The sequence below is a fragment of the Oncorhynchus kisutch genome, linkage group LG1 (assembly GCF_002021735.2).
Source record: "Oncorhynchus kisutch isolate 150728-3 linkage group LG1, Okis_V2, whole genome shotgun sequence".
NCBI classification, from domain to species: Eukaryota; Metazoa; Chordata; class Actinopteri; order Salmoniformes; family Salmonidae; genus Oncorhynchus; species Oncorhynchus kisutch.
Window position 1 is genome coordinate 7,286,700 of NC_034174.2, and position 18,897 is coordinate 7,305,596.

Consider the following 18,897-nt stretch of genomic DNA (forward strand, 5'->3'; position numbering starts at 1 on the left):
AAATGAGCTGCACTTCCTAACCTCCTGCCCAATGTATGACCATATTAGAGAGACATATTTCCCTCAGATTACACAGATCCACAAAGAATTCGAAAACAAATCCAATTTTGAAAAACTCCCATATCTACTGGGTGAAATTCCACAGTGCCATCACAGCAGCAAGATTTGTGGCCTGTTGCTACGAGAAAAGGGCAACCAGTGAAGAACAAACACCATTGTAAATACAACCCATATTTATGCTTATTTATTTTATCTTGTGTCCTTTACCATTTGTACATTGTTAAAAACACTGTATATATATATAATATGACATTTGTAATGTCTTTATTGTTTTGAAACTTCTGTATGTGTAATGTTTACTGTTAATTTTTATTGTTTATTTCACTTTATATATTCACTTTGTATGTTGTCTACCTCACTTGCTTTGGCAATGTTAACACATGTTTCCCATGCCAATAAAGCCCCCTGAATTGAATTGAATTGACAGAGAGAGAGACAGAGACAGAGACAGAGACAGAGACAGAAAGACAGAAAGACAGAGACAGAGAGACAGGGAGAGAGAGATAGAGTGTTCTCTCTTGTGTTTCTGCTCTGATCACAGGGAATTGTGTCTGTTTGCTTACCCATAATCCTCCTTGTTACCTGTGCTGTTTCACAATGTCACAGAGGTCTCTGCTGGAAGCAGGCTTGCAGCTCAGATGATCACATCTCCTGGAGAAATACTTGTAGTCTCTCAGAAACCACCTCCGTATGATACAGCAATGTTCTGATGTGCAGAGACAGAACAACTGCAACAGGTCCACCTGGAACGTGTCCACCTGGAACGTGTCCACCACTGTCACACAAGTCAGGACGGAAGTTAGGTCCTCCTTCCAGACTAGGGATAACATTTCCTATTGTCGCGCACACACACACACACACACACTTCTCTGGCAGAGAGTTCATTCCAGCAGCCTGTGGAGTCACATTAGTTATTCTCTTCCTTCCTCACGGAGTCTCTCTCTCTCTCTCTGTCTCTGTCTCTCTCTCTCTCTCAATTCAATTCAATTCAAGGGCTTTATTGGCATGGGAAACATGTGTTAACATTGCCAAAGCTCTCTCTCTCTCTGTCTCTGTCTCTGTCTCTGTCTCTGTCTCTGTCTCTGTCTCTGTCTCTGTCTCTGTCTCTGTCTCTGTCTCTGTCTCTGTCTCTGTCTCTGTCTCTCTCTCTCTCTCTCTCAATTCAATTCAATTCAAGGGCTGTATTGGCATGGGAAACATGTGTTAACATTGCCAAAGCAAGTGAGGTAGACAACATACAAAGTGAATATATAAAGTGAAAAACAACAACAATTAACAGTAAACATTACAAATGTCATATTATATATATATACAGTGTTTAACAATGTACAAATGGTAAAGGACACAAGATAAAATAAATAAGCATAAATATGGGTTGTATTTACAATGGTGTTTGTTCTTCACTGGTTGCCCTTTTCTCGTGGCAACAGGTCACAAATCTTGCTGCTGTGATGGCACACTGTGGAATTTCACCCAGTAGATATGGGAGTTTTTCAAAATTGGATTTGTTTTCGAATTCTTTGTGGATCTGTGTAATCTGAGGGAAATATGTCTCTCTAATATGGTCATACATTGTCTCTCTGTCTCTGTCTCTCTGTCTCTCTCTCTCTCTCTATATATATATATATCTGTCTCTCTATCTGTCTCTCCATCTCTCTGTCTCTCCATCTCTCCATCTCTCTCTCTCTCTCTCTCCATCTCTCTCTTTCTCTCTCTTTCTCCTTCTCTCTCTCTTCTCTCTTCTCAACAATTCTGGGTCACAGGAACAGATGAGTTACAATGAAAACACCACTGTATTATGTCTTTATTATGTCAGGAAGGCTTGAAATTAAAGAGACAGTGTCTTCCTTTGTACTTCAGAGAAAATGTCTTGGCATCAAACTGGATGAGAGTTGATATAACTATCTAGGTCAAGCCTCAGTGGGGCTCAGACTGTACAATTCACTCTCATCTCTTATCAGTTAGAAGATTGAAGGTTTGGGGGGGGGGGGGGGGTTGGGGGGGGGACTTTGAACATATTTTGGGGTAGGAACATTTCAAGATCCTGTTTCACAGTGTGTCTCAAACTGCTGTCTGTCCCCATTACTACATACCACAACCCATTACTACCCACCACAACCCATTACTACCCATTACAACCCATTACAACCCATTACAACCCACCACAACCCATTACTACCCATTACAACCCAGTACTACCCACCACAGCCCATTACAACCCATTACTACCCACTACTACCCATTACAACCCATTACTACCCATTACAACCCAGTACTACCCATTACAACCCATTACTACCCATTACAACCCACCACAACCCATTACTACCCATTACAACCCATTACAACCCATTACCACTCACCACAACCCATTACTACCCATTACTTCCCATTACAACCCATTACTACCCATTACTTCCCATTACAACCCATTACTACCCATTACAACCCATTACTACCCACCACAACCCATTACTACCCATTACAACCCAGTACTACCCACCACAACCCATTACTACCCATTACAACCCATTACTACCCATTACTACCCATTACTTCCCATTACTACCCATTACAACCCATTACTACCCATTACTACCCACCACAACCCATTACTACCCATTACTTCCTATTACAACCCATTACTACCCATTACTACCCATTACAACCCACCACAACCCATTACTACCCACAACAACCCATTACTACCCATTACAACCCATTACTACACACCACAACCCATTACTACCCACCACAACCCATTACTACCCATTACTTCCCTTTACAATCCATTACTACCCACCACAACCCATTACTACCCATTACTTCCCACTACAAACCCATTACAACCCATTACTACCCATTACAACCAATTACTACCCACCACAACCCATTACTACCCATTACAACCCAGTACTACCCACCACAACCCATTACTACCCATTACTACCATTACTGCCCACCACAACGCATTACTACCCATTACTTCCTATTACAACCCATTACTACCCATTACAACCCACCACAACCCATTACTACCCATTACAACCCACCACAACCCAGTACTACCCATTACTACCCATTACAACCCATTACTACCCATTACCACCCATTACTACCTGCCCCAACCCATTACTACCCATTACAACCCATTGCAACCCATTACTACCCATTCCTACCCATTACTACCCATTACAACCCATTACTACCCATTACAACCCATTACTACCAATTACTACCCATTATTACCCATTACAACCAGTCACAGACAGACAGCTCTACTGAGAGGTGGGCTGTAAAGACTGTCTAATTCCAGTCACAGACAGACAGCTCTACTGAGAGGTGGGCTGTAAAGACTGTCTAATTCCAGTCACAGACAGATAGCTCTACTGAGAGGTGGGCTGTAAAGACTGTCTAATTCCAGTCACAGACAGACAGCTCTACTGGGAGGTGGGCTGTAAAGATTGTCTAATTCCAGTCACAAGTGGATGGTCTGTTAGTATAATGGACAGCTCTTCTGAGAGGTGGGCTGTAAAGACTGTCTAATTCCAGTCACAGACAGACAGCTCTACTGGGAGGTGGGCTGTAAAGACTGTCTAATTCCAGTCACAGACAGACAGCTCTACTGAGAGGTGGGCTGTAAAGACGGTCTAACAGCTCTACTGAGAGGTGGGCTGTAAAGACTGTCTAATTCCAGTCACAGACAGACAGCTCTACTGAGAGGTGGGCTGTAAAGACCGTCTAATTCCAGTCACAGACAGACAGCTCTACTGAGAGGTGGGCTGTAAAGACTGTCTAATTCCAGTCACAGACAGACAGCTCTACTGAGAGGTGGGCTGTAAAGACTGTCTAATTCCCGTCACAGACAGACAGCTCTACTGAGTAGGGGCTGTAAAGACTGTCTAATTCCAGTCACAGACAGACAGCTCTACTGAGAGGTGGGCTGTAAAGACGGTCTAACAGCTCTACTGAGAGGTGGGCTGTAAAGACTGTCTAATTCCAGTCACAGACAGACAGCTCTACTGAGAGGTGGGCTGTAAAGACTGTCTAATTCCAGTCACAGACAGACAGCTCTACTGAGAGGTGGGCTGTAAAGACTGTCTAATTCCCGTCACAGACAGACAGCTCTACTGAGTAGGGGCTGTAAAGACTGTCTAATTCCAGTCACAGACAGACAGCTCTACTGAGAGGTGGGCTGTAAAGACCGTCTAATTCCAGTCACAGACAGACAGCTCTACTGAGAGGTGGGCTGTAAGACTGTCTAACAGCTCTACTGAGAGGTGGGCTGTAAAGACTGTATAATTCCAGTCACAGACAGACAGCTCTACTGAGAGGTGGGCTGTAAAGACCGTCTAATTCCAGTCACAGACAGACTGCTCTACTGAGAGGTGGGCTGTAAAGACTGTCTAATTCCAGTCACAGACAGACAGCTCTACTGAGAGGTGGGCTGTAAAGACCGTCTAATTCCAGTCACAGACAGACTGCTCTACTGAGAGGTGGGCTGTAAAGACTGTCTAACAGCTCTACTGAGAGGTGGGCTGTAAAGACTGTCTAATTCCAGTCACAGACAGACAGCTCTACTGAGAGGTGGGCTGTAAAGACCGTCTAATTCCAGTCACAGACAGACTGCTCTACTGAGAGGTGGGCTGTAAAGACTGTCTAATTCCAGTCACAGACAGACAGCTCTACTGAGAGGTGGGCTGTAAAGACTGTCTAATTCCAGTCACAGACAGACAGCTCTACTGAGAGGTGGGCTGTAAAGACTGTCTAACAGCTCTACTGAGAGGTGGGCTGTAAAGACTGTCTAATTCCAGTCACAGACAGACAGCTCTACTGAGAGGTGGGCTGTAAAGACTGTCTAATTCCCGTCACAGACAGACAGCTCTACTGAGTAGGGGCTGTAAAGACTGTCTAATTCCAGTCACAGACAGACAGCTCTACTGAGAGGTAGGCTGTAAAGACCGTCTAATTCCAGTCACAGACAGACAGCTCTACTGAGAGGTGGGCTGTAAAGACTGTCTAACAGCTCTACTGAGAGGTGGGCTGTAAAGACTGTCTAATTCCAGTCACAGACAGACAGCTCTACTGAGAGGTGGGGCTGTAAAGACCGTCTAATTCCAGTCACAGACAGACTGCTCTACTGAGAGGTGGGCTGTAAAGACTGTCTAATTCCAGTCACAGACAGACAGCTCTACTGAGAGGTGGGCTGTAAAGACTGTCTAATTCCAGTCACAGACAGACAGCTCTACTGAGAGGTGGGCTGTAAAGACCGTCTAATTCCAGTCACAGACAGACAGCTCTACTGAGAGTTGGGCTGTAAAGACCGTCTAATTCCAGTCACAATGGGGATGGTCTGTTAGTAAAAGCTGTGTGTTTATACAGGACATGGTAGCTAAACAGGCCTGTTGATTCGCCTTAAAAAGAGGCTGGTGATTAGCGCCGGTTGAGATCATTGAGTGGGTGGTTAATGGAATGTAGAGCACGCCCTCAGACCCCTGAACAGCATTTACACTGTCAACTGTTCAAACATCAACATCACAACTCCGTGTGTGTGTGTGTGTGTGTGTGTCTACAGCCCTCTGCTGTAGATATACTGACCTCCAAAGCCCTTCTGTAAACTATAGTAACTCTACCCTCCTCATTTCAAACCGCCCATGTCCTGCAGAACAATGATGAATCGACAATACAGCTAACAATGGTGTGTGTGTGTGTGTGTGTCTGTCAATTGAATCAAAAAGAATCACATCACCTCCACCGATGCATCCTCGATCTGATAAAGAGGGAGTTTGTTTCAAACTCTGCTTTCATATTTTCCCCTCTATCTTTCTCCCTGCCTGTCTGTCTGTCTCTCTCTCTCTCTCTCTCTCTCCCTCCCTCTCTCTCTCTCTCTCTCTCTCTCTCTCTCTCTTTCTTTCTCTCTCTCTCTCTCTCTCTCTCTCTCTCTCTCTCTCTCTCTCTCTCTCTCTCTCTCTTTCTTTCTCTCTCTCTCTCTCTCTCCCCTCTCTATCTCCCTCCCTGTCTCCCTCCTCTCTCTATCTCCCTCCCTGTCCCCCTCTCTCTCCCTCTCTGTATCTCCCTCTCTCTCTCTCTCTCTCTCTCCCCCTTTCTATCTCCCTCCCTGTCTCCATCTCTCTCCCTCTCTGTATCTCCCTCCTTCCCTCCCTCCCTCCCTCCCTCCCTCTCTCTCTCTCTCTCTCTCTCTCTCTCTCTCTCTCTCTCTCTCTCTCTCTCTCTCTCTCTCTCCCCTCTCTATCTCCCTCCCTGTCTCCCTCCCCCTCTCTATCTCCCCTCCCTCCCTGTCTCTCTGTATCTCCCTCCCTCCCTCTCTCTCTCTCTCTCTCTCTCTCTCTCTCTCTCCCCCTCTCTATCTCCCTCCCTGTCTCCCTCCCTCTCTCTATCTCCCTCCCTGTCTCCCTCTCTCTCCCTCTCTGTATCTCCCTCCCTCCCTCCCTCCCTCCCTCCCTCTCTCTCTCTCTCTCTCTCTCTCTCTTTCTCTCTCTCTCTCTCTCTCTCTCTCTGTAAATCTGACCTGTTCACTCTCCAGTGCCGTTTCAATGACTCTCCAGATGATTGGTAATAAGATGCATGTTCTCTGCTTCCCTGGAGGTTACTGTAGTCATTAAAACACAGTCTTAACTCTGTAGACTTTTCCATCTCTGGGTATCCTTTCATTTATTCCTTATTTCTCTGACTGTTACAACTGAAAAGTACAAATCCAATCCCCAAAATGTTTGATTTTGATTTGAATTAAATAATGAAATGTTCTACTGCTTAAATCCTGGATATTCATATGTAAGTTACTGTAAAAATTACATTTTTTAAAATTCCAATTGAAGCACTTGGCAGACCATATGTTTTCCTGCAGGGGCTCATTACAGATCATGTATACCTGCAGTTATACACCCGACTGCAGCTTCTGACTGACAGGTTGATTGATTTTGTCTTGACAGGTGCGGACTGCTGCAGGTGGGAGACAGACTCCTGTCCATCAACGGAATCCCCACGGAGGACGGAACACTGGAGGAAGCGAATCAGCTACTCCGAGATGCGGCTCTGACCAATAAGGTCTCCCTGGAGGTGGAGTTTGACGTCGCAGGTTGGTCACTGGGGCTTAGGCCTCTCATTAGGCTATAAATACCAGCATGTGATAGTAATGAATTCACAGAAAAGGTTGAAAAAGCTAGCTAGACTAACAGTCGCAGGTTTGTCATCAGGGTTTTAGTAAAGTGTCCCTAAAGGACAAAATAGTGTTTGAAAATGATTATTTGTTAAATATACAGTATTATGAACCTAATTAGTGTGAGTAATAGTTTAGTGGTAATCGTTATAATGAGCAGACCTAAAGAATCTGCATGTTGCACAACGTCAATTAGATTTGTCCTTTCAGATAACTGTGTTCAGATTCACAGCAAACATGATTAAACAGACCTTCATCAGGAACGATGGTATGTTATACAGCTAATGATTTACCTTTATGGCTTGAATCCAAAATGGCACCCTATTCTCTACATAGTGCCCTACTGTTGAAAAAGCCCTATGTGCCCTGGTCTAAAGTAGTGCACTACTTTGTCCCTATAGGTCCTGGTCTAAAGTAGTGCACTACTTTGTCCCTATAGGTCCTGGTCTAAAGTAGTGCACTGCATTTTTTAAATTGTATTTAATCTCACCTTTATTTAACCAGGTAGTCCAGTTGAGAACACCTTTATTTAACCAGGTAGTCCAGTTGAGAACAAGTTCTCATTTACAAATACAAAGCAGTTTGATACATACAACAACACAGAGTTATACATAGAATAAACAGACATGCAGTCAACAATACAGTAGAAAAAGTCTATATACAGTTAGTGCAAATGTGGTAGGATAATAAATAGGCCATGGTGGCGAAGTAATTACAATTTAGCAATTAAACACTGGAGTGATTTATGTGCAGAAGATGAATGTGCAAGTAGAGATACTGGGGTGCAAAGGAGCAAGATAAATGAATAAATATAGTATGGGGATGAGGTAGGTAGATTGGATGGGCTGTTTACAGATGGGCTATGTACAGGTGCAGTGATCTGTGAGCTGCTCTGACAGCTGGTACTTACATAGGGTGCCATTTGGGACTCAGACTAGACTATTATCTCCTGTAAATAACTTCCTGTAATGCCAGTTACGATGTGTGTTGTGTTGTGGTGTGTTGTAGAGTCTGTTGTGCCCAGTAGTGGAACGTTCCATGTTAAACTACCTAAGAAGAGAGGGGTGGAGCTGGGCATCACCATCAGTGGTAAGGCTTAGTATACACACACACACACACACACACACACACACACACATACACACATGCAGGCAAACACACATACACGTGTACACACACACACGCAGGCACACACACACACGCAGGCAGACACACACACGCATACACACACACACATACATACACACACGCAGGCAGACACACGCACACACACACGCATATACACACACACACACACTTGTATTAAATAACGGTTAAATAAAGATTAGATCAAAATAAACACACTTCCTGTACCATCATGTCTTAGTGATCTATCAGTCAGGAGAAACTATTTATCCTGTTTCTCATGGACGTGGGTTTATTTTATCACTAGACCACCCAGTGTTACTCCGTGGTTGCATCTTAAGTTACACCCTATTGCTTATATAGTGCACTACTTTTGTTCAGGGCCCATCGCCTTCTGTAGGAAATAGGGTGTAATTTGGAACGAAGCCCCCACTATAATCCTCTTCACTCTCCCTGTGCCTGCAGAAGACTGACTGCCTTGGGAAGGTACCCAGCTGCTTACAGCTCTGTTTATGCACAAGCAGCTATCTGAAGGGTTGTTGACTTTATTAAAAGGGCATGAAGTATCACTCTTCTGATCTATTCCCTGGGTGTTCTCCTCGCTGCCTCTTAAACAAAAATAACAGCAATGGGATTTTGTTCTTCTCCTCCTCTTTAAGTCTTCTTCTCCCCTTTAAGTCTTCTCCTCCTCTTTAAGTCTTCTCCTCCCCTTTAAGTCTTCTCCTCCCCTTTAAGTCTTCTCCTCCTCTTTAAGTCTTCTCCTCCCCTTTAAGTCTTCTCCTCCCCTTTAAGTCTTCCTCTCCCCTTTAAGTCTTCTCCTCCTCTTTAAGTCTTCTCCTCCCCTTTAAGTCTTCTTCTCCCCTTTAAGTCTTCTCCTCCTCTTTAAGTCTTCTCCTCCCCTTTAAGTCTTCTCCTCCTCTTTAAGTCTTCTCCTCCCCTTTAAGTCTTCTTCTCCCCTTTAAGTCTTCTTCTCCCCTTTAAGTCTTCTCCTCCTCTTTAAGTCTTCTCCTCCCCTTTAAGTCTTCTCCTCCTCTTTAAGTCTTCTCCTCCTCTTTAAGTTTTCTCCTCCCCTTTAAGTCTTCTCCTCCCCTTTAAGTCTTCTCCTCCTCTTTAAGTCTTCTTCTCCCCTTTAAGTCTTCTCCTCCTCTTTAAGTCTTCTTCTCCCCTTTAAGTCTTCTCCTCCCCTTTAAGTCTTCTCCTCCCCTTTAAGTCTTCTTCTCCCCTTTAAGTCTTCTCCTCCCCTTTAAGTCTTCTCCTCCCCTTTAAGTCTTCTCCTCCTCTTTAAGTCTTCTTCTCCCCTTTAAGTCTTCTCCTCCTCTTTAAGTCTTCTTCTCCCCTTTAAGTCTTCTCCTCCCCTTTAAGTCTTCTCCTCCCCTTTAAGTCTTCTTCTCCCCTTTAAGTCTCTCCTCCTCTTTAAGTCTTCTCCTCCCCTTTAAGTCTTCTCCTCCCCTTTAAGTCTTCTCCTCCCCTTTAAGTCTTCTTCTCCCCTTTAGTCTTCTCCTCCCCTTTAAGTCTTCTCCTCCCTTTAAGTCTTCTCCTCCTCTTTAAGTCTTCTTCTCCCCTTTAAGTCTTCTTCTCCCCTTTAAGTCTTCTTCTCCCCTTTAAGTCTTCTTCTCCCCTTTAAGTCTTCTCCTCCTCTTTAAGTCTTCTCCTCCCCTTTAAGTCTTCTCCTCCCTTTAAGTCTTCTTCTCCCCTTTAAGTCTTCTTCTCCCATTTAAGTCTTCTTCTCCCCTTTAAGTCTTCTTCTCCCCTTTAAGTCTTCTCCTCCCCTTTAAGTCTTCTTCTCCCCTTTAAGTCTTCTCCTCCTCTTTAAGTCTTCTCCTCCCCTTTAAGTCTTCTCCTCCCCTTTAAGTCTTCTTCTCCCCTTTAAGTCTTCTCCTCCTCTTTAAGTCTTCTTCTCCCCTTTAAGTCTTCTCCTCCTCTTTAAGTCTTCTCCTCCCCTTTAAGTCTTCTTCTCCCTTTAAGTCTTCTCCTCCTCTTTAAGTCTTCTCCTCCCCTTTAAGTCTTCTTCTCCCCTTTAAGTCTTCTCCTCCTCTTTAAGTCTTCTTCTCCCCTTTAAGTCTTCTCCTCCCCTTTAAGTCCTTTCCTTTAAGTATTTTCCTCCCCTTTAAGTCTACTCCTCCCCTTTAAGTCTTCTCCTCCCCTTTAAGTCCTTTCCTTTAAGTATTTTCCTCCCCTTTAAGTCTACTCCTCCCCTTTAAGTCTTCTCCTCCCCTTTAAGTCTTTTCCTCCCCTTTAAGTCTTCTCCTCCCCTTTAAGTCTTTTCCTCCCCTTTAAGTCTTCTCCTCCCCTTTAAGTCTTTTCCTCCCCTTTAAGTCTTCTCCTCCCCTTTAAGTATTTTCCTCCCCTTTAAGTCTTCTCCTCCCATTTAAGTATTTTCCTCCCCTTTAAGTCCATTCCTCCCCTTTAAGTCATTTCCTTTAAGTCTTCTCCTCCCCTTTAAGTCTTCTTCTCCCCTTTAAGTCTTCTCCTCCCCTTTAAGTATTCTGCTCCCCTTTAAGGTTCAATGAAATACAAATAAATAAAGGTTAAATAAAATAAAATAAAAAAATAAAGGGATAGTTCACCCAAATTCAAAAATGACAAATAATTCAAAAGTATCTCAAAATGATTGTGAATTTTAAGAAAGTCACTTTTAAGAAAGTCACACCTGATTTTAACAGATCCCAAAACAATTCTGATATCGGTCCCAATGACTTGAATGGTAGTTGTGCCACAAATGCTAAATATTCGCATGTGGAAACAGTGTCAGGGAAACTAAACCAAAGCATGAATTGTTGTCATACCTTGACCATAGACTGCTTACAGGGTAAGGAAACCAATGTGTCATTCTGTCTTCAGGTTCTGTCTTCAGTAGCGGAACCCCACAAGGGTCTCCATGCCACATTGTATATTGGAGAGTTTCTTCTGGAACATTACCTTCTCCTCTCCTTTAAGTCTTCTCCTCCCCTTTAAGTCTCCTCCCCTTTAAGTCTCCTCCCCTTTAAGTCTCCTCCCCTTGCTGTTGATCTGCCTTTTTGTTCACTTCAATCTCAGTTTTTCTTTTGACAACAAAATAGCATAAATATTTTTGGGACAACATATGAGTATACAAATATATATATATATATATATATATATATATATATATATATATATATATATATACAGACTCATACCTTAGCCAAATACATTTAAACTCAGTTTTTCACAATTCCTGACATTTAATCCAAGTAAAAATTCTCTGTTTTAGGTCAGTTAGGATCACCACTTTATTTTAAGAATGTGAAATGTCAGAATAATAGTAGGGAGAATGATTTATTTTAACTTCTATTTCTTTCATCACATTCCCAGAGGGTCAGAAGTTTACATACACTCAATTAGTATTTGGTAGCATTGCCTTTAAATTGTTTAACTTGGGTCAAACATTTCGGGTAGCCTTCCACAAGCTTCCCACAATAAGTTGGGTGGATTTTGGCCCATTCCTCCTGACAGAGCTGGTGTAACTGAGTCAGGTCTGTATGCCTCCTTGCTCACACACACTTTTTCAGTTCTGCCCACACATTTTCTATAGGATTGAGGTCAGAGCCACTCCAATACCTTGACTTTGTTGTCCTTGAGCCATTTTGCCACAACTTGGGAAGTATGCTTGGGGTCATTGTCCATTTGGAAGACCCATTTGCGACCAAGCTTTAACTTCATGACTGATGTCTTGAGATGTTAATTCAATATATCCACAGAATTTTCCACCCCCATGATGCCATCTATTTTGTGAAGTGCACCAGTCCCTCCTGCAGCAAAGCACCCCCACAACATGATGCTGCCACCCCCGTGCTTCATGGTTGTAATGGTGTTCTTCGCCTTGCAAGCCTCCCTCTTTGTCCTCCAAACATAACAATGGTCATTATGGCCAAACAGTTATATTTGGTTTCATCAGACCAGAGGACATTTCTCTGAAAGTACGATCTGTGTCCTCATGTGCAGTTGCAAACTGTAGTCTGTTTTTTTTTATGGTGGTTTTGGAGCAGTGGCTTCTTCCTTGCTGAGCGGCCTTTAAGGTTATGTCGATATAGGGCTTGTTTAACTGTGAATATAGATACTTTTGTACCTGTTTCCTCCAGCATCTTCACAAGATCCTTTGCTGTTGTTCTGGGTTTGATTTGTACTTTTCGCACAAAAGTATGTTCATCTCTAGGAGACAGAACTCGTCTTCGGTATCACGGCTGCGTGGGTCCATGGTGTTTATACTTGCTTACTATTGTTTGTACAGATGAACATGGTACCTTCAGGCGTTCGGAAATTGCTCCCAAGGGTGAACCAGACTTGAACAAGAAATTTGTGGAGTGGTTGAAAAAGGAGTTTTAATGACTCCAACATAACTGTATGTAAACTTCCGACTTCAACTGTACATATGTTACAACACACACACACACACACACACATACACACACACACACACACACACACACACACACACACACACACACACACACACACACACACACACACACACACACACACATACACACACACACACACACACACACACACACACACACACACACACACACACACACACACACACACACACACACACAGAGAAAGAACCAACATTTGATAAAACTATGTGCATCAGTAACTAACATTAGCTGACCTCTCTCCTCCTCATCCTCTCTTCTCCTGTCCCTCACAGCCAGTAAGAAATCTGGAGAGCCGTTAATCATCTCAGATATTAAGAAAGGCAGCATGGCTCACAGGTACAGTATGATACAGGAAAATGGGTGGCTTCAGGCCACAGATGAATGACTTGGGTTAAATTGTTCGAGAGAGAGACCGTAATGTAGTCCTCCCACAGAGAGAGACAGTAATGTAGTCCTCCCACAGAGAGAGACAGTAATGTAGTCCTCCTACAGAGACAGTAATGTAGTCCTACTACAGAGAGAGACAGTAATGTAGTCCTCCTACAGAGAGAGACAGTAATGTAGTCCTCCTACAGAGAGAGACAGTAATGTAGTCCTCCCACAGAGAGAGACAGTAATGTAGTCCTCCTACAGAGAGAGACAGTAATGTAGTCCTCCCACAGAGAGAGATAGTAATGTAGTCCTCCTACAGAGAGAGACAGTAATGTAGTCCTCCCACAGAGAGAGACAGTAATGTAGTCCTCCCACAGAGAGAGACAGTAATGTAGTCCTCCCACAGAGAGAGACAGTAATGTAGTCCTCCCACAGAGAGAGACAGTAATGTAGTCCTCCTACAGAGACAGTAATGTAGTCCTCCTACAGAGAGAGACAGTAATGTAGTCCTCCTACAGAGAGAGACAGTAATGTAGTCCTCCTACAGAGACAGTAATGTAGTCCTCCTACAGAGACAGTAATGTAGTCCTCCTACAGAGACAGTAATGTAGTCCTCCTACAGAGACAGTAATGTAGTCCTCCTACAGAGACAGTAATGTAGTCCTCCTACAGAGAGAGACAGTAATGTAGTCCTCCCACAGAGAGAGACAGTAATGTAGTCCTCCCACAGAGAGAGACAGTAATGTAGTCCTCCTACAGAGACAGTAATGTAGTCCTCCTACAGAGAGAGACAGTAATGTAGTCCTCCTACAGAGACAGTAATGTAGTCCTCCTACAGAGAGAGACAGTAATGTAGTCCTCCCACAGAGAGAGACAGTAATGTAGTCCTCCTACAGAGACAGTAATGTAGTCCTCCCACAGAGAGAGACAGTAATGTAGTCCTCCCACAGAGAGAGACAGTAATGTAGTCCTCCTACAGAGAGACATTTCCCACTAAATCACTAATGATAGAGTTCAAATCCTTTACCTGTTTCTCTCTCTCTCTTTCCCTGCCCCTCCCTCTCTCTCTCTCTTTCCCTGCCCCTCCCTCTCTCTCCCTCCCTCTCTCTCTCTCTCTCCACCCTCCATCTCATCCTCTCACTACTCCATTCCCCTCTCTCTACCTCCTCTCTCTCTTTACCCAGGACTGGTACCTTGGAGCCTGGGGACAAGCTCCTGGCCATAGACAACATCAGACTGGAGAGCTGTTCTATGGAAGACGCCTGTCAGATCCTAGAACAGGCCGAGGACCTGGTTAAACTCAAGATCCGTAAGGACGAAGACAACTCTGGTGAGCCTGTTTCGGTGCCTGGCTGGGAGGCAGTTAGGAAGAAGGAAAAAATATATGAAATATGTCAAACACCTGCACAATGTCGGATGCAATGTCTCAACCAGAAGATCAAATCAAATCGAAGTTTATTGGTTGCAGACACAGTTTAGCAGATGTTACAGTGAGTGCAACGAAAGGTTTATATTAATGGCTCTTAACAATGCAGTAAAATGTCAATCAAGTACACAAATAATTGTTTTGATACTGATCAATTAAATTAGCTTATTGATCAATGAAGCAATAGGCATGATCATTGGAGAACTAAGGCAGTGATTAGTTAAACAAGCCAAAAAAACAACAACATGAAGGCAACATTATGCCTTATGTATATTATGAACATGAGTTACAGTACCAGGCTCCACCACAGGGTGGCAGTATTGTCTGGAAATATCCACAACCGTTTCCCCGTGACATAATCACGATGTAACAATTATCACCCACCAGTATTCTAGTGTTTTAGACCCACCAATAGCTAACATGATGAATAGTAGTAACCTGTTACATAGTTCATGCTCTCTACCAAATATCAGATGCAGCTCTAGGAATAGCAGGTTTAATAATGTCGCTGTCTGACGTGATGAAAGTGTTACTTTAGTCCAGCTGTAGCTGAAGATATCTGTTATCTTCCTCGCCTCTCCTCGCCTCTCCTCTCGCCTCTCATCTACTCGCCTCGCCTCACCTCGCCTTTCTCCTCTCCTCTCCTCGCCTCGCCACGCCTCTCGCCTCTCATCTACTCGCCTCGCCTTTCTCCTCTCCTCTCCCCTTCTCTCCTCTCCTCTCCTCTCCTCTCCTCTCCTCTCCTCTCCTCTCCTCTCCTCTCCTCTCCTCTCCTCTCCTCTCCTCTCCTCTCCTCTCCTCTCCTCTCCTCTCCTCTCCTCTCCCCTCTCCTCTCCCCTCTCCTCTCCTCGCCTCTCTCCTCTCCTCTCCTCTCCTCTCCTCTCCTCTCCTCTCCTCTCCTCTCCTCTCCTCTCCTCTCCTCTCCTCTCCTCTCCCTCTCCCCTCTCCTCTCCTCTCCCCTCTCATCTCCTCCCCTCTCCTCTCCCCTCTCATCTCATCTCCTCTCCTCTCCTCTCTCCTCTCCTCTCCTCTCCTCTCCTCTCCTCTCCTCTCCTCCCCTCTCCTCTCCTCTCCTCTCCTCTCCTCCAAACCTTTTCTCTCCCTTCTTACTCTCCAGTGGTGGGATCTGAGGACATGTTTCACACATGACCGACACTATATATACACACAAAAGTATATGGACACCCCTTTAAATGAGTGGATTTGCCTATCTCAGCCACACCCGTTGCTGATGGGGAGTATAAAATCAAGGACACAGCCATGCAATCTCCATAGACAAACAGTGGCAGTAGAATGACCTTACTGAAGGGCTTAGTGACTGTCAACGTGGCACCGTCATAGGATGCCACCTTTCCAACAAGTCAGTTTGTCACATTTCTGTCCTGCTAGAGCTGCCCCGGTCAACTGTAAGTGCTGTTATTGTGAAGTGGAAACGTCTAGGAGCAACAACGGCTCAGCAACGAAGTGGTAGGCCATACAAGCTCACAGACTGGGATTGCCAAGTGCTGAAGCGTGTAGTGTGTAAAAATCTTCTGTCCTCGGCAACACTCACACTACCGACTTACAAACTGCCTCTGGAAGCAACGTCAGCACAAGAACTGTTCGTCTGGAGCTTCATGAAATGTGTTTCCATGGCCGAGCAGCCGCACACAAGCCTAAGATCACCACGCACAATGCCAAGCGTCGGCTGGAGTGAGGTAAAGCTCACCGCCATTGGACTCTGGAGCAGTGGAAACAGGTTCTCTGGAGTGATGAATCACACTTCACCATCTAGCAGTCCGACGGACGTATCTGGGTTTGGCGGATGCCAGGAGAACGCTACCTGCCCCAATGCATAGTGCCAACTGTAAAGTTTGGTGAAGGAGGAATAATGGCATGGGGATGTTTTTCATGGTTCGGACTCTTTAGTTCCAGTGAAGGGAAATCTTAACGCTACAGCATACAATGACATTCTAGATGATTCTGTGCTTCCAACTTTGTGGCAACAGTTTGGGGAAGGCCCTTTCCTGTTTCAGCATGACAATGCCCCCTGTGCACAAAGCGAGGTCCATTCAGAAATGGTTAGTCGAGATCAGTGTGGACTGGCCTGAACAGATCCCTGACCTCAACCCCATCGAACACCTTTGGGATGAATTGGAACACAGACTGTGAGCCAGGCCTAATTGCCCAACATCAGTGCCTGACCTCACTGATGCTCTTGTGGCTGAATGGAAGCAAGTCACTGCAGAAATGTTCCAACATCTAGTGGAAAACATTTTCCAGAAGAGTGGAGGCTGTTATAGCAGCAAAGGGGAGACCATCACGGTCAATATTAATTCCTCTATGCACTTCTTAGGGAAAGTGAACATAATTTCTTATCCTTCAGTCATTTTTCAAGTTTAATGCCAGTGCATTCTGGATGTTTGAGATGTTTAGGGAACTGAATTATTATCCATGTTGCTTTAAGGTTTAGTTATGTTATGCCCTGAAGACATCCCTTCCTTCCTCTGTCTCTCTCTTTCTCTAATGGTCCCTCCCTCCCTCCCTCTCTCCCTCTCCCTCCCCCCTTCTAGATGAACAGGAGACGTCTGGTTTAATCATCTACACGGTGGAGCTGAAGAGATATGGAGGCCCCCTGGGGATCACCATCTCAGGCACGGAGGAGCCCTTTGACCCCATCGTCATCTCTGGCCTCACCAAGCGGGGCCTGGCTGAAAGGTGAGACCCGGGGATCCTGGAACCTAGCTGCCTTGGACAGTGGTTTTTTCCCCTGACTGTGGGGTTAGAGCCGACCTCTCCTAGACCTTCTGTATCCCCTACCCATCCGGCCAAGAGGAGGCTGGTTCAGAGTCGAGACAAAAGAGAGACAGAGGATATGGGGATAGGGGAAAGGGAGAAGGGCAGGGAACAAGAGAACAGAGTGAATGTCATCGTTATTTTTGGCCTCACGTAGAAGGGCCTGGCCTGGTTCCAGACAGGTACTCTAGACCCAGGGACCCAGGCATCTGGCCTACCCCACAAAGGCCTCTGACAGTGGGGCTACAACCAACCCGTCTATCCTTGTCGGCCCTGGTTCTCTTCACACCTTTTTCTACAAAGTATTTTCAGAAAAGGGTCGAGTAGGGAGGATGTGAGGAATCAAGGGAAGATGACTTGAGAAAGAGACCCAGTGTCGGTAAGGGCAGGAGGGGGCACTAGCCCCACGTTCAGGGGCCCTCTCCCCCCTCTCTCTCTCTCTCTCTCTCTCTCTCTCTCTCTCTCTCTCTCTCCTCTCTCTCTCTCCTCTCTCTCTCTCCTCTCTCTCTCTCTCTCTCTCTCTCTCTCTCCTCTCTCTCTCTCCTCTCTCTCTCTCTCTCTCTCTCTCTCTCTCTTCTCTCTCTCTCTCTCCTCTCTCTCTCTCCTCTCTCTCTCTCTCTCTCTCTCTCTCTCTCTCTCTCCTCTCTCTCCCTCTCCCCCTCTCTCTCTCACTCTCCTCTCTCTCCCCCCTCTCTCCTCTCTCCCCCTCTCTCCCCCTCTCACTCTGCCTAATGTTTCTCCTCTCTCCCCCTCTAATCAATAAGGGGTTTTGCATTCTATGGAAAATAGAATGCATAGTGTGTGGTCCCTCATCAATCAACACACAATAATGACAAGCAAAAACTGTTTTCATTCTTCTTTTATATCCCATTTACATCAGTATTCAGACCTTTTACTCAGTACTTTGTTGAAGCACCTTTGGCAGTGATTACAGCCTTGAGTCTACAAGTTTGTCACACCTGTATTTGGGGAGTTTCTCCCATTCTTCTCTGCAGATCCTCTCAAACTCTGTCAGGTTGGATGGGGAGTGTTGCTGCACAGCTATTTTCAGATCTCTCCAGAGATGTTCGATCGGGTTCAAGTCCGGGCTCTGGCTGGGTCACTCAAGGACATTCAGAGACTTGTCAAGAAGCCACTCCTGCATTGTCTTGGCTGTGTGCTTAGGGTCGTTGTTCTGTTGGAAGGTGAACCTTCACCCCAGTCTGAGGTCCTGAGCGCTGTGGAGCAGGTTTTCATCAAGAATCTCTCTGTACTTTGCTCCGTTTATCTTTTCCTCAATCCTGACTATTCTCCCAGTCCCTGAACTCCAATCAACTTGTAGAAACATCTCAAGGATGATCAATGGAAACAGGATGCACCTGAGTTCAATTTCGAGTCTCATAGCAAAGGGTCTGAATACTTATGTAAATATGTAAAAACCTGTTTTAGCTTTGTCATTATGGGTATTGTGTGTAGATTAGAAACAAATATAACAAATATAATTTAATGAATTTTAGAATAAGTCTGTGATGTAACAAAATGTGGAAATAGGGAAGGGGTCTGAATACTTTCGGAATTCACTG

At 44.9% G+C, this 18,897-nt stretch overlaps 1 protein-coding gene across 1 annotated transcript in view; it reads left to right on the forward strand.

Moving 5' to 3' along the window:
* LOC116375835 (glutamate receptor-interacting protein 2-like) overlaps positions 1-18,897 on the forward strand; it is a 179,098-nt gene that overhangs the window by 113,342 nt on the left and 46,859 nt on the right. The window contains exons 13-17 of the mRNA XM_031833741.1: positions 7,011-7,156; positions 8,246-8,326; positions 13,035-13,098; positions 14,319-14,464; positions 17,113-17,257. Of these exons, the coding sequence (XP_031689601.1) occupies positions 7,011-7,156; positions 8,246-8,326; positions 13,035-13,098; positions 14,319-14,464; positions 17,113-17,257 (582 nt within the window). The remainder of the gene's footprint in view (positions 1-7,010; positions 7,157-8,245; positions 8,327-13,034; positions 13,099-14,318; positions 14,465-17,112; positions 17,258-18,897) is intronic.